The sequence below is a fragment of the Rana temporaria genome, chromosome 5, assembly GCF_905171775.1.
Source record: "Rana temporaria chromosome 5, aRanTem1.1, whole genome shotgun sequence".
Lineage (NCBI taxonomy): Eukaryota > Metazoa > Chordata > Amphibia > Anura > Ranidae > Rana > Rana temporaria.
In genome coordinates this window covers 260896694-260910806 of record NC_053493.1, presented here as the reverse complement: position 1 = coordinate 260910806, position 14113 = coordinate 260896694, and the positions used below count along the sequence as shown (strand labels likewise).

The window sequence follows — 14113 nt, the reverse complement described above, 5'->3', positions numbered from 1 at the left end:
ATATTCATTGGTTCATTAATACAGGGTTTGACAAATTTGCTTGGAATCTAGGAGCCAGCTAAAAAAGTTAGGAGCCAGAAAACGCACCCCGTCCCGACGAGTTTGCGCGCAGAAGCGAGCACATACGTGAGCAGCGCCCGCATATGTAAACGGTGTTCAAACCACACATGTGAGGTATCGCCGCGATTGGTAGAGTGAGAGCAATAATTCTAGCCCTAGACCTCCTCTGTAACTCAAAACATGCAACCTGTAGATTTTTTTAAACGTCGCCTATGAAGATTTTAAAGGGTAAAAGTTTGTCTGCATTCCACGAGCGGACGCAATTTTGAAGTGTGACATGTTGGGTATGAATTTACTTGGCGTAACATTATCTTTCAAAATATTTAAAAAAATGGGGATAACTTTACTGTTGTCTTATTTTTTTATTAAAAAAAGTGTAATTTTTTCCCCAAAAAAGTGCGCTTGTAAGACCGCTGCGCAAATACGGCGTGACAGAAAGTATTGCAACGATCGCCATTTTATTCTCTAGGGTGTTAGGATAAAAAATATATATCATGTTTGGGGGTTCTAATTAGAGGGAAGAAGGTGGCAGTTAAAATAGTGAAAAATGACATTAGAATTGCTGTTTAACTTGTAATGCTTAACTTGTAATACCAACGGCCACCACCAGATGGCGCCAGCTTACACAAGGAAGAGCTGGGAACTTCACAAAAAAATATATCAAGCCAAGTCGCCAGGCTGCTATTTCTAGTCGCCATGGCGACCTGGCGACCGGGATTAGTTGAGCCCTGCATTAATACATTCATCACATTTATTTTTAACTGCAGTTATTGAAAGTACTCCCCAATCAGCCTTTTGCAACCCCCTTTATAGGTATAGCAGAACTAAAGCTGGTTTATACATGGTTAGTGTATAGCAAATGTCTATATCCACAGAAACAAGGTGAATGGAGGAATCCCCTCTTACCAGGACTTTGTGTTCTAACAAGGGGCCAGCAGCTGTCAGAATACACTGATAAATGGCTGATGGAGGGAAGTTTTCCAACATGTTCCTTCGACAGAATTCAATCAAATGATCAACTTTTGTTGAGCAGAGACGAAACAACTCTGATAAGAATTTTTATCCATCCATCCATGTCTGTCTCCATGCTTTATTTTGCTGAGAAATCACTTTGAAAAAAAAAACCTCTAGCATTTCTAGCCGTGGCCATCTTGATGTAAAACATGAGGGAGTAACGTAATTTTGACCGAGTTGACTCTGCCTAGCCAAGAAAGCTCCAAGTGGGCCCATTGATTTAGATCCTCAGTTAGTTTTTTAAAGAGTGGGGGGAAGTTTTGCCCATAAAGGTTTTCTATCCTGGCGGTAGGTTTAAAAAAAGCGCCTGTAAAGCATCTGAAAGAAGCCTCATCTGCAATCCCAATGTGAAAGTCTGAGTGCTTTCAGAGCCCTTTCACACTGCCAGCACCTGAAAAACGCTGGTAAAGCTCCGCTAAGACCCCTGTGTCACATATGCATGATTTAAATTTAATTTATATATTTTCACAGATTGTTTGTATTTAGGTTACTCACATTTAAGATTGGGCACATTGTGGCCCTGATATACATATTCCACTTATGGTTGAGGGTGTATTCTATCAAGTCACAGCTCACATTTCCAGAGATTAAACCCTCTGGATAATTAGATCAGCGCAGTAACATTTTTTCCTATGCACTATTAACCCCTACCAAGGGCACACATTACTGCAGCAGATCACGGTTTATATTCATATTTATTTTATTTTATTTTTTGCGCCGGTGACACTCACAACCAAATTCATTTCCTTTAAGGTGTCTATACAGAGACACCAAACATTGCTATGATTGATTTGTTTTTTCTTTTGCTTCTGTATCCAGTTGCTTGAAGTCGCACTGTTATGCCACATGGCTTATGTTGATTAAAATGATTTAAAAAAAGGTCAATATTCCAGTTCTGCACATGCCCAGTATGTCACTTTGGTAATATTTAGATTGTTCTGTGAAAGTACCATTTGTTCTGCACCAGTGGCTTGTCAAAGACCTCATTCATGTAATCCCTTTGTACGCAGGCAGCATTTACATTGTGATGTTTTTTTGCATAAATGCCACCACCATTAGAGTCATCAAAACCCTTTTGTTTAATGGCCTAGTCACTCTGCCAGATAGCTGGTCTGTTACCATATCCCATGCTGATATTATTGGCAAAATCATACAGCAGCATCTGATAGGTCTCTGGATAGTTGCTGCCTTTAATAAATATCCAGGCTTTAAAAATGACTACAATTAATTCCCTAACATTAGTATTCCTGCCATACTTGTGACAAATCATCACATACTGCTGTTAATCTCCATTTTTAAATGCTTAAAGCTGACCTCCAAGCAGTTATAAAAACACCAGTTAATGCAGGTATACAATACTGTGGAAATGTTTTAGGTAGGTGTGAAAAAATGCTGTAAATTAAGAATGTAAATTATGAAGATTTTTTTTTTTTTTATCAATTAACAAAATGGAAAGTAAATGAACAGAAGAGAAATCCAAAATTAAATCAATATTTGGTGTGACCACCCTTTGGCTTCAAAACAGCATTAATTTATCTAGGTACACTTCCACACAGTTTTTTGAAGGAACTCAGCAGGTAGGTTGTTCCAAACATCTTGGAGAACTAACCACAGATCTTCTGTGAATGTAGGCTAGCTCAAATTCTTCTGTCTCTTCATGTAATCCCAGACAGACTCGATGATGTTGACATTAGGGCTCTGTGGGGGCCAAACCATTACTTCCAGGAAGCTTAAGCTTAAGCTGAACGTAGTTCTTAATGACATTGGCTGTATATTTGGGGTTGTTCTGCTGCAGAATAAATTTGGGACCAATCGCATGCCTCCCTGATGGTATGGCATGATGAATAAATATTATGCCTGTATTTCTCAGCATTGAGGACACCATCATTCCTGACCAAATATCCAACTCCATTTACAGAAATGCAGCCCCTAACTTGCAAGGAAACTCTACTATGCTTCACTTTTGCCTGCAGACACTCATTATTGTACCTCACTCCAGCCCTTCAGCAAACAAACTGCCTCCTGCTATAGCCAAATAATACAATTTTGACTCATCAGTACAGAGCACTTGCTGTCATTTTTCTGCACCCCAGTTCTTATGTTTTTGTGCATAGTTGAGCCGCTTAGCCTTGTTTCCACATGGGGGGTATGGCTTTTTGACTGCAACTCTTCCAGGAAGACCACTTCTGGCTAGACTTCTCTGGACAGTAGATAGATGTACCTGGGTCCCACTGGTTTCTGGCAACTCTGTGCTGATGGCACTGCTGGACATCTTCCAATGTCAAAGGGAAGTAAGCATGATGTGTCTTTCATCTGCTGCATTAGGTTTACTTGGCCGACCACTGTGTCTACAGTCTTTAACATTGCCATTTTCTTTATGCGTCTTCAAAAGTGCTTGGACAGCACTCTGGAAACCCCAGTCTGCGTTGAAATCTTTGCCTGGGAGAGACCTTGCTGATGCAGTACAACTACCTTGTGTTTTGTTGATGTTCTCAGTCTTGCCATGGTATATGATCTGTGACATGAAACAGTCTTCCACAACCTCACCTAATTTATAGAGTTTGGCTGTTCCTCACCCAGTTTTCAGTTTCAGTTAATGACTGTGTTTTAACTGACATTGATGATCATTAGCACCTGCTTGGTATAATTGGTTGATCACACACATGACTCTAATCCTACGAAATCCATTCCTTTATGCAAGAGTTGATGCTGGTTTGAAGCCAAAGGGTAGTTGCACCAAATATTGATTTAATTTAGACTTTTCTTCTGTTTGCTCACTGTGCATTTTATAAATTGATAAAAAATAAACCATTAACATATTTTTTTGAAAGCTTTCTTACAGCGTTTCTTCACACCTGCCTAAAACTTTTTTTGTATAGTACTGTATATTTATTAATAGTAAATTAAAGGAGAAATATGGCCAAAGCTCTTTTGACTATAATTCAACTGTGAATCACAGGAGTGCACTTAGTTCTGCGCTTCTGTGACCCAAATTTAGCCCGCTGCCAGCTGACAACATAGCTTAGCTACTTATCATGCTGCTGAGATCCTGAGTCAGCCCCTCCCACCCCCTCTACATCCCGGTGCTCCAGTGAGTCAGTCAGTCACTGCTTTGTGCTCAGAGCGGACCCAAGATCTGCGCGATTAGAGGTGTTTGATCACACAGTTCTTGGTGTAGAGCTGACTGGGAACAACTGCAGCATTGGGTTCAGGCTGCAGCCATCTAGGTAAGCATGTTTTCTTTTTGTTTTTTTTACTTCTCTTTTAACTGTATTAATGTGTATATAGATGAAGTACCTAAATCTGTATGGATGCTGGTTTCCTAGCAATCCACTATACAGTGAAGAATTGGAGGATGGGGAGCCAACTGTGCTGCAACTCATAAATGATTACAGAAAACATGATGATAGGAGAAGAGAGCAGAGAGATGACTCATTATTGGGTTATGAGACTGTGTTCCTCCAAGCTGAGCTGTTGCTGTACTAGAGTACAAAGATATGGCTGTTCTATATAGCTTAATCAAAAGACTGGCTGAATAGAATTGCAAATCAGTTGACAAGTAATACTATTCCCATATACTGCTTTTGCATTTACAAAAGGGAATCAGCGCCACAGAACTACTAAACAATTGTGGATTCCAGTCCAACTGAGAGTACTGCTACTCCATCCTAGTAAGTCACTGGTAAATACTCAAAATAACAAAAAAATAGTGCAAATCTGTAGAAATTACACAATTGCATGAACCATTGCTACAATAATAAACAATTATGGCCTCTCTCTCTCTCTATCTATCTATCTATCTATCTATCTATCTATCTATCTATCTATCTATCTATCTATCTATCTATCTACACACACAGTGTGTGTATATATATACAGTATATATATATATATATATATATATATATATATATATATATATATATACACATATACACTGCTCAAAAAAAATTAAAGGAACACTTTTGGACCAGAACTCCTGGGATATTGATCTGGTCAGTAGCAGAGGGGGAGGGGTGTATACAGAGGGGGTTGTTAATCAGTTTCAGCTGCTTTGTTATTAATTGAAATTAACAACAGGTGCACGAGATGGGCAACAATGAGACGACCTCCAAAACAGGAATGGTTTTTCAGGTGGAGGTGTCTGACATTTTTTTCCCTACTCATCTTTTCTGACTGTTTTTTCACTAGTTTTGCATTTGACTAGGGTCAGTGTCACTACTGGTAGCACGAGGCGATACTTGGACAGTATAAAGGTTGCACAGGCAGTCCAACTCCTCCAGGATGGCACATCAATATGTGTCATTGCCAGAAGGTTTGCCGTGTCTCCCAGCACAGTCTCAAGAGCATGGAGGAGATTCCAGTAGACAGGCAGTTACTCTAGGAGAGCTGGACAGAGCTGTAGAAGGTCCTTAACCCATCAGCAGGACCGGTATTTGCTCCTTTGTGCAAGGAGGAACAGGATGAGCACTGCCAGAGCCCTACAAAATGACCTCCAGCAGGCCACTTGTGTGAATGTCTCTGACCAAACAATCAGAAACAGACTTCATGTGGGTGGCCTGAGTGCCCGACGTCCTCTAGTGTGCTCTGTGCTCACTGCCGGACACTTTGGAGCTCGATTGGCATTTTCCATTGAACACCAGAATTGGCAGGTTCGACACTGGTGCCCCATGCTTTTCACAGATGAGAGCAGGTTCACCCTGAGCATATGTGACAGACGTGAAAGGGTCTGGAGAAGTCACGGAGATGCACAGACCTCTGCAGGCTACACAATGGCACCCTGACTGCCATTAGGTATCGGGATGAAATCCTTGGACCCATTGTCAGACCCTACGCTGGTGCAGTGGGCCCTGGGTTCCTCCAGGTGTGTGACAATGTCCGGCCTCATGTGTCGAGAGCATGCAGCCAGTTCCTGGAGGATGAAAAAATTGATACCATTGAATGGTCCCCACGCTCACCTGACCTAAATCCGAAAGAACACCTCTGGGACAGTATGTTTCGGTCCATCCGGTGCCGCCAGGTTGCACCTCAGTCTGTCCAGGAGCTCAGTGATGCTCTGGTCTAGATCTGGGAGGAAATACCCCAGGACACCATCCGTCATCTCATTAGGAGCATGCCCTGATGTTGTCAGGTATGCATACAAGCACTTTGGGGCCATACAAACTACCTAGGACCATTTTGAGTTGTTGCAATGAAATTTCGGCAAAATGGAGTCGTTTGCTGCAAAATTCAGCCCTCTGTAGGTGGATAATTTTCATTTACATCTATTGATGTGCCATCCTTTTATTCCTAACACATTACCCAGTCCATATCAGTATTGATATCCAGCATGAGATTTTTGCCCGTTGAGATCTGATATGTTATCAAAGTGTTCCTTTAATTTTTTCGAGCAGTGTGTATAAAACCAGCACCCTCCTACCAATACTATACCGCTATTTAATATATTGTGCATAATATTAGAGTGCAAGTGCTGAACCACTGTGTGTGTGTGTGTCTCCATAAACATAAAGTGCAAGTGGAACGGCAATGTGTATGTCAATCTATATATGTGTTACCACAATTTGCAATACCAAGATTTCTTAACAAAAGAAATCTAATATCTGCAACTGACTGCTAATTTGTTGTGATGATAACAAAAAGTACATATGTGAACATATTTTTTTTTTAAAAAACGTATATTTTATAAATAAATGAAAAAAATGTAAAAAATAAGAAAAGTCCAAGGAAAAGAACTTATTAATGTCTCCAAATGCATATGTGCCAAACAAAATCCAAATTTCAGTCGTCAAAAAAATAAATAAAAAAATGGAAAATGTGATCCAAATTCATGTGTTCAAATATCTGATGTGCTCCTTCATCAAGAAATATCCTAAAATGACTCACCAGAGGCTGTGGCTGGTCAGATTATAAACCAGCAATGGCGCGTGTTTTTATATATTTAGGAAGATCCACTTTCCGCTCTGCTGATTTCCAATGTGTCCACCCATCAGTTTCTCTCTCGTATTGCACAGGAGATGTCCTGCCGCTCTGTGAGGACATTGCACAATTAAATTATTAGAGCGGGGGCTAGGAAGCTGACACCACCAAGCTTGTGTAAGGACAAGGCTTGGGGATTACAGCCAGGAGCAGAGAGATACATTGTAATTGCATGCGATTGTTCCCTAGTGTCGGGCTGACACTCAGGAAATGTGAGTGCATTTTAACTAAGTTTTAAACAAATAAAACCTTTAAAAAAATGAGATTACGCTATGGAGATTTCTCTTCTTTCTTCACCATAATTATCTGCTGTTCAATACAGGAGCGAAACTGTTGGGTGAACACATTGGAAATCGGCAGAGTGTAAAGTGGATCTTCCTAAATATACAAACACTGCTGGTTTGCTGGTTTATAATCTGACCAACAACAGCCTCTGGTGAGTCATTTTAGGACATTTCTTGATGAAGGAGCACATCAGATATTTGAACACATGAATTTGGATCACATTTTCCATTTTTTATATATATATATATATATATATATATATATATATATATGTGTGTGTGTGTAACGGTCACCACCGTTTAGGATATTCATTCCATCAACCCAGAACAGCTTATACGACAAGCCAGCAGACATCAGACACGATCCATCTCATTTCCCAGAATAACGAGACAAGCTCCGTTACTGGTTTCAAAATGTATGAACGCTTTTAATGGTATCTTAGCTTTCTTATATACAGTCCAAGCATGTTAAAGTTAATCACAGGGACAAAGAAACTCTCCACCCCCAATATCACACAATGGGGCTTCAGTACACATTCAAATGGGCTAATTACTAATCATCCCCCAGACATCCCGTCTCCGCATTAGAGGGGTTAATTACTACAGCTTGATAAGTTCCCCTCACCTGTTACACAAAACACATTCCTTTACTAAACATAATTGACATGCTAATTCCCTACCCCTGAAAGGAGACATCTGACCCTTCAGATTTAGTTAGCATCACACAATGGACAATGGAATGTCTTTCGGGAGTCTACGCAATTAACACCTCAAAAGCATGTGTCCCCCCATTGAATGAAAACACTCCATTTGGAGTCAGACTTTAACAACCTGTAAAATTCCAAGATATCCTGCAAAACATGAATTATCAGTAATGTCCCATCTCATGTAATTTATAATTAATATTTCTCAGTCACCCTATGCCCAAAAGGGGTACAGGATGACCCTAGACCTAAGAGTCATTAGTGACGCTGGCACAGGAATACCCCTCATCCTTCAAAAGTCTCTGGGTGTCATGGGTCATTCTGTTACATCTCTCCCCTTTCAGTGGGAGACTGACACAGGAGGGAACCCCAAACGGGTTGACTCCAAAGTTAGTCAGTAGTTCCAGTCCTCCAATGCTGGTATCCATACAGTACCCCAAATAAATTGCTCCAAACAGAGCATTACTCACCCAGCCAACCTGTGCCTCTCTCAGAGAACATGCCTGCCGCTGGGGAGAGGCCTGGACTGGCCCTTCTCCCTGGAGTCTTTTCAGCCACTGGATAGAAGACAGGGTGACTGGGCTCAGTCCATCATGCTGTTGGGGATGTGGGCCAACTGGCCCCCATCCCTGGGGTATACCAGTGGAGACTGAAGTCCCATCCACTGGTGGTAGGTGAAAATCCCCCGGTGCTTGCAAAGCAAAGCCGACATCCTCCTGTCTCAGTGCCGCACCATTTTCTGGGGTTGTGTCAGTGAAGACTGAAGTCCCATCCACTACCACAGGAACTCCCTCTCCTGCTAGTTGAGAGCAGAGGCCTGTGGCACTCTGCTCTGTTGCCAGCTCTTCTGCTGGGTTGCTGGAAGTGGAGACCACAGTCCCATCCACTACCCCAGGAACTCCCTCTTCTGTTAGTTGAGAGCAGAGGCTTGTGGCACTCTGCTCTGTTGCCAGCTCTTCTGCTGGGTTGCTGTGAGTGGAGACCACAATCCCATCCACTACCACAGGAACTACCTCTCATGTTAGTTGAGAGCAGAGGCTCATGGCACTCTGCTCTGTTGCCAGCTCTTTTGCTGGGTTGCTGTGAGGGGAGACCACAGTCCCATCCCCCGATATCAGCTCAAGCTGTAGTTGTGTGCAGCGGTCAGTAGCATCCTGCCCAGCTGCCAGTGATTTTAGCTGGGAGTAAAAGCTTTACCACCTCAGCTTGTTGCTTGAGAGAGGGGCCAACTGCCCCGGCTCCCTGGAACTCCACACCATCCGCTTCGGCTTTAGGGATGACAATCTCCATATTTTCCACTGCCAATTCATCAGCTAGGATTTCAGAGCTGTCATCTGAAATTTCCTCATAGTCCAGGGCAACAGGAGCCCCATCCTGCTGCTGAGCAGAGTCTAGCAGCTGTCTGTAAGCGATCTCCAGCTCCCATTCCTGAATGGCCAGAAACTCCAAATCTTCCTGCAACCAGTGGCCTTCCGAGACATTCAATTTTTCCTCTCTGTGCTCCATTATGTCCTCCAAGCGCCACTCCCTATCATCCCTGAAGTCAGGATCACTGGAAATCCTCCCAAAAGGGGCACAGGATGACCCTAGACCCAAGAGTCATTGGTGACGCTGGCACAGGAGTACCCCTCATCCTTCAAAAGTCTCTGGGTGTCATGGGTCATTCTGTTACAATATATATATAAAATAATTGGGAGTCTATCATTTTTTATTATTTTGCATTTAGCCACTGTACTTGCTGGAATTCAGTTTTAAATTTGGAAGGGATTTGCAAAGGAAGCCTTAACTTTAGATTACTAAATAAACTTTGTATAAACCTTGCAAATGTCACATCTGTGATATTTGTTTTCATTTTTTTTTTCATGTGTGACCCCACATAACAATACACTGCACCAGTATGATATTTGTGAAAACATTATTTACAGTGTAAATGTTTTTCTTTTTTTTTAGAAAGCCGTTTTACATAGGATTGGCATATGTGTGGCATCACTCATTATTTTCCTGACCATAAGTAAGGCTTTCCCCATTTCCCGTATTGTGGATGATACTTTCATTAATGAATATTCGTTTTTGACAAGACTAGGCTACCTTTACATTGCTGCAATGGCTAACAAACCTAAGTACTATTTTGCATGGACTCTGGGTAAGTAAATATAGAATAGAATATTTATTATAGAGCAGAATAATTTTCTATAACTGTTTATGTACTATTCTCAATTGATGTTAATATGATTATGTGTCTATTGGATACTTTTTGGCTTTACTCATTTGAGCCATATCATCCTGTACGCTGTATGCATTAGTGTCTAATGCTCTTAAAGCCGTATTAAAACAAAAAAATATATAAATTGCAGCTTACCAATCATTAGATGTGGTGACTGCATTAGTTTTTTTATTTTATGTTTTTTTTCCCCTCTGTTTTCACCTTATCTGGCTATTAACACCCCCCCCCCCCAGTATTGCAGTGCCCCCACTTTGGATAAAGGGTGACATAGAGTGTTAGATGTGCTAGCAGATTTAAATACACTAACAAATTGAGGCCAAACTCCAGCTAATACTTTATAATCAGTTACTGGCTGGATCACCAGATAAAAAAAAGAAGAAAGAAAGTCTAAAAAAGAAAACAAATGCAGCCATCACATCTAAGAATCGGTACGCTGCAATATAATGTTTGGGTTTAATGCTGCTTTAAACTTTAAAGTGTTACTAAACCCACAACATTCAAATCAGTCTGTATGTGCAGTAAAGCATGCTTGTTATACTCATTGTGGAACCTTAGGGGAAATCCTCTTCATTGTGTAAAAAGGCTTTTTGATCCTGTCTCCTCTGTTCCTCCCCTTCTTTCACAGTCCCCAGTCCATCTCCTGATAGAACAGAGGCTAAGGGAGACAAAGCTGCACATGCTCAGTTTGGTGTGTATTGCTAGAGATTTTTTTGTTTGTTCTTGAGGGAGTGCATGTGATCAGCACATGACCAATCAGCACTGTCCAGACTGAAGGTCAGGGGTCCCACAGCCTGATAGGACAGTCAGAGCAGAATGGAAACTCCAACAAGCTATAACCAGACACTGATAGAAGTCACAAGACTGCTCGAACTGCTAATGAAAAATATATTTAGCTGTTTATACTTACTGAAACTATAGCATTTCCATATTCTGTGTACTGTGGGAAACCAGGTATAGTGAACGCACGGTCCTGGGTTTAGTAACACTTTAAGCTTAAGATCCAGGCAAAAAAAAAATGTCAGCCAAACAGTGACTGCAGACAATCAGCTGCAATTAACTGTTGAAGTATTCTGACAGCCATGGGCACCAGCTGTTAGATTTCAATAGCCGTCAGGGGCTGTTTAACGTAGATGGGACATTCTGTTAGATTCCTTCTGTTCAGCCAATAAGCTGATCGGAAGAAATCTATGTGTGCATGGCCAGCTTAAATCTATAGGAATTACCCAATCTAGATAAACCACTGTGTGAAATATCTCTGTGTGTGAGAGCCCTGAGTTTCTGTAATGTCGCGTACACACAATGGGAATTTTCGATGGCTTAAAATCCAATGGAATTTTTCGTCAGAATTCCATTCAAGCTGTCTTGCATACACACTGTCAGACAAAATGTGGTGATGTAAAACACTACGACAAGCCGAGAAAAATAAAGTTCAATGCTTCCAAGCAAGCATCGACTTGATTCTGAGCATGCGTGGGTTTTTTCTCCGTCAGAGTTGCACACAGACGATAGGAATTTCCTATCGTTTTTTTTTTCATCGGAAAAAAATAAAACATGTTCTATTTCTAAACACCAACGGAAAAAGGTCCGATGGGGCCCACACACGATTGGAACTTCTGATGAAAAAAGTCCATCTGACTTTTTTCATCGGAAATTCCAATCGTGTGTATGCGGCATAAGCCTCATTTATCTGTTTTTGAGCTCTGCCGCTTTAAAGTCCTAGTAACCTCTGTATGGGAAGTATTTGGGCTCCCTGCCCCTTCTCAGCCCCTCAGTATGTGAGTAAATGGGAGGGGTCAGGTAGTGAAAATCTGATATTTTGGGTCACAGTGTGTGTATGTATCTGCAAGGCTGTGTGCATTTATCAATGTGTGTGAACACATACAGTATATGCATTTGTAAGAGTGTACAGTATATGTATGTTGTCCAGATTCTCTGATTCAGACCCATTTTCTGGTGCTTGACACTTATCTCCACCGCTTCCTTCCATGCTTGTATTAACCTATCCCTGCATTATACCTGCTCTATCTATTTATAAACCTTAGATGTGCCCAACTTGTTTTTGTGCTACTTTTGTACTAGTAAAAACATCTGTTTACTTGAAGACTAGATTTTCCATTGTTTTACTAGAACCCCAAAAAATTGGAGATTGACGGGTGCAGAAGAGAGGGGGGGGGGGCGGGGGCGCTCCTGCGCCCTCTATGCACGCATTGCCACTGCATAATACGCACCTAGATGTTTATACCTTTATTAGGCCCCGTACACACGACCGAATTTCTCGGCAGAATTCAGCCAGAAACTCGATAGGAGCCGTATTCTGCAGAGGAAAGGTCGTGTGTACACTTTTGGCCGAGAAAACCGACGAGGAACTCGTCGAGCCAAATAGAGAACATGTTCTCTATTTCCTCGCTAGTCAATGGGGAAACTTGGCTCGCCGAGATCCTCGACGGCTTCACAAGGAACTCGACGAGCAAAACTATGTGTTTTGCCCGACGTGTGTACGGGGCCTTACACTCTTGGATCAATTTATGTTGATGGCAGCAGTGCTTGTGTGCTATGCTTGTGTGCATATTACTTGGTAGTATCTTTCTGGTACCTCTTTTCAGCTTACTTCTTTATGTGAATGGGCGTTCTTGGGGAGAACAATTTGTTCAGTATCCTTCACAGTGGGATGAAGAAAGTGGTGTTCAATATTGTTTTATAGCTAATTTATGGGATTACTGAGTTTTTCTTGCTGGGCTTGCTTTTAATGCAAGGTTATACTTATTACTTATGTATTTTATCTCTTTGTCTTTTTTTTCTAGCTGATGCTGTTAACAATGCTGCAGGATATGGTTTCAATGGGCTGGATGAGAAAGGCAATCCCCAGTGGGATTTAATATATAATCTCAACATATGGAACATTGAGGTGAGCTTAAAAGAGAAGTATGGGAATCAAGCTTGTTTTAGATTTATACTTACCTAGGTGGATGCGGCATCAGTCCTTTGCTGTACCTGTCCCCCGGTGCCTCTGCACTGAGAATCGAGCAATCAAATACCTCTTTGTTCTCACAGTTCCCTGAGCAGAGAGCCACTGGCCGTCAGTCACAGCTCTCTGCTCTGCTCACTGGAGCGCTGGACTGTGGAGGGGGGCGGAGAAGCTGTCTCAGCGTCTCGCCGAGAGGTTTTGGTCCAGGCACCTGGTGGATCCCGACTTCCATTGTCATGTTTGGACAAATTTCTGTGCCTTCAGCAAAGAGCGGACTTCACCCTGTTTTCTGCTGAAAACTGATCACAGGAGTGCAAAACTAACTGAACTCCTGTGATTCACAGGAGAAGTCCAGCCAAACGAGCTTTGTCTAAACTTCTCCTTTAAAGTATTGATGACAATTAATATAATATGCCCCTCCCCCAACCCTGCTGCCCTAGGCACTGAAGCAGCCCAGTTTTGGTAAAAAAGGTATATATAATTGGTATACAAGGGCAGCCATACCATACCATACCATGCTACCGTAGGCCCTGGCGCTAAGTTTCATTATGGTAAATTGAGCCCTATCTGGATCTGTATTCATTTTACAGAATTCCATTTATGGATATTTATCTATAGTTATTAGACTGATGTTACACTCTCCACCTCGCCCAATCAGTAAAAACGTTCCATTCATTCAGGAAATTCAAAGCATTCTCTGAATGGTGGCCATGCTGAGCAACCAACCTCCTATGTTCAGACTGCAGCAGGGAAGCTGCTCGGTGTGGGACCTGGAAGCAAGTGGAGGTCACTGAAGTAGTGCTGTAAACTACAGTGATTTCCAGCTTCCAGGGGCATCAGCTAGGTATGGTAATGTCACGGAAGCATGAATGAGACGTACAACAAT

General features: G+C 41.8%; 1 protein-coding gene across 1 annotated transcript in view; it reads left to right on the top strand.

The window, feature by feature from the left end:
* Nucleotides 1–14113, top strand: part of MBOAT1 (membrane bound O-acyltransferase domain containing 1) — a 105231-nt gene that overhangs the window by 57183 nt on the left and 33935 nt on the right. Inside the window, exons 8-9 of the mRNA XM_040353782.1 lie at nt 9989–10181; nt 13064–13167. Coding sequence (XP_040209716.1) covers nt 9989–10181; nt 13064–13167 — 297 coding nt within the window. The remainder of the gene's footprint in view (nt 1–9988; nt 10182–13063; nt 13168–14113) is intronic.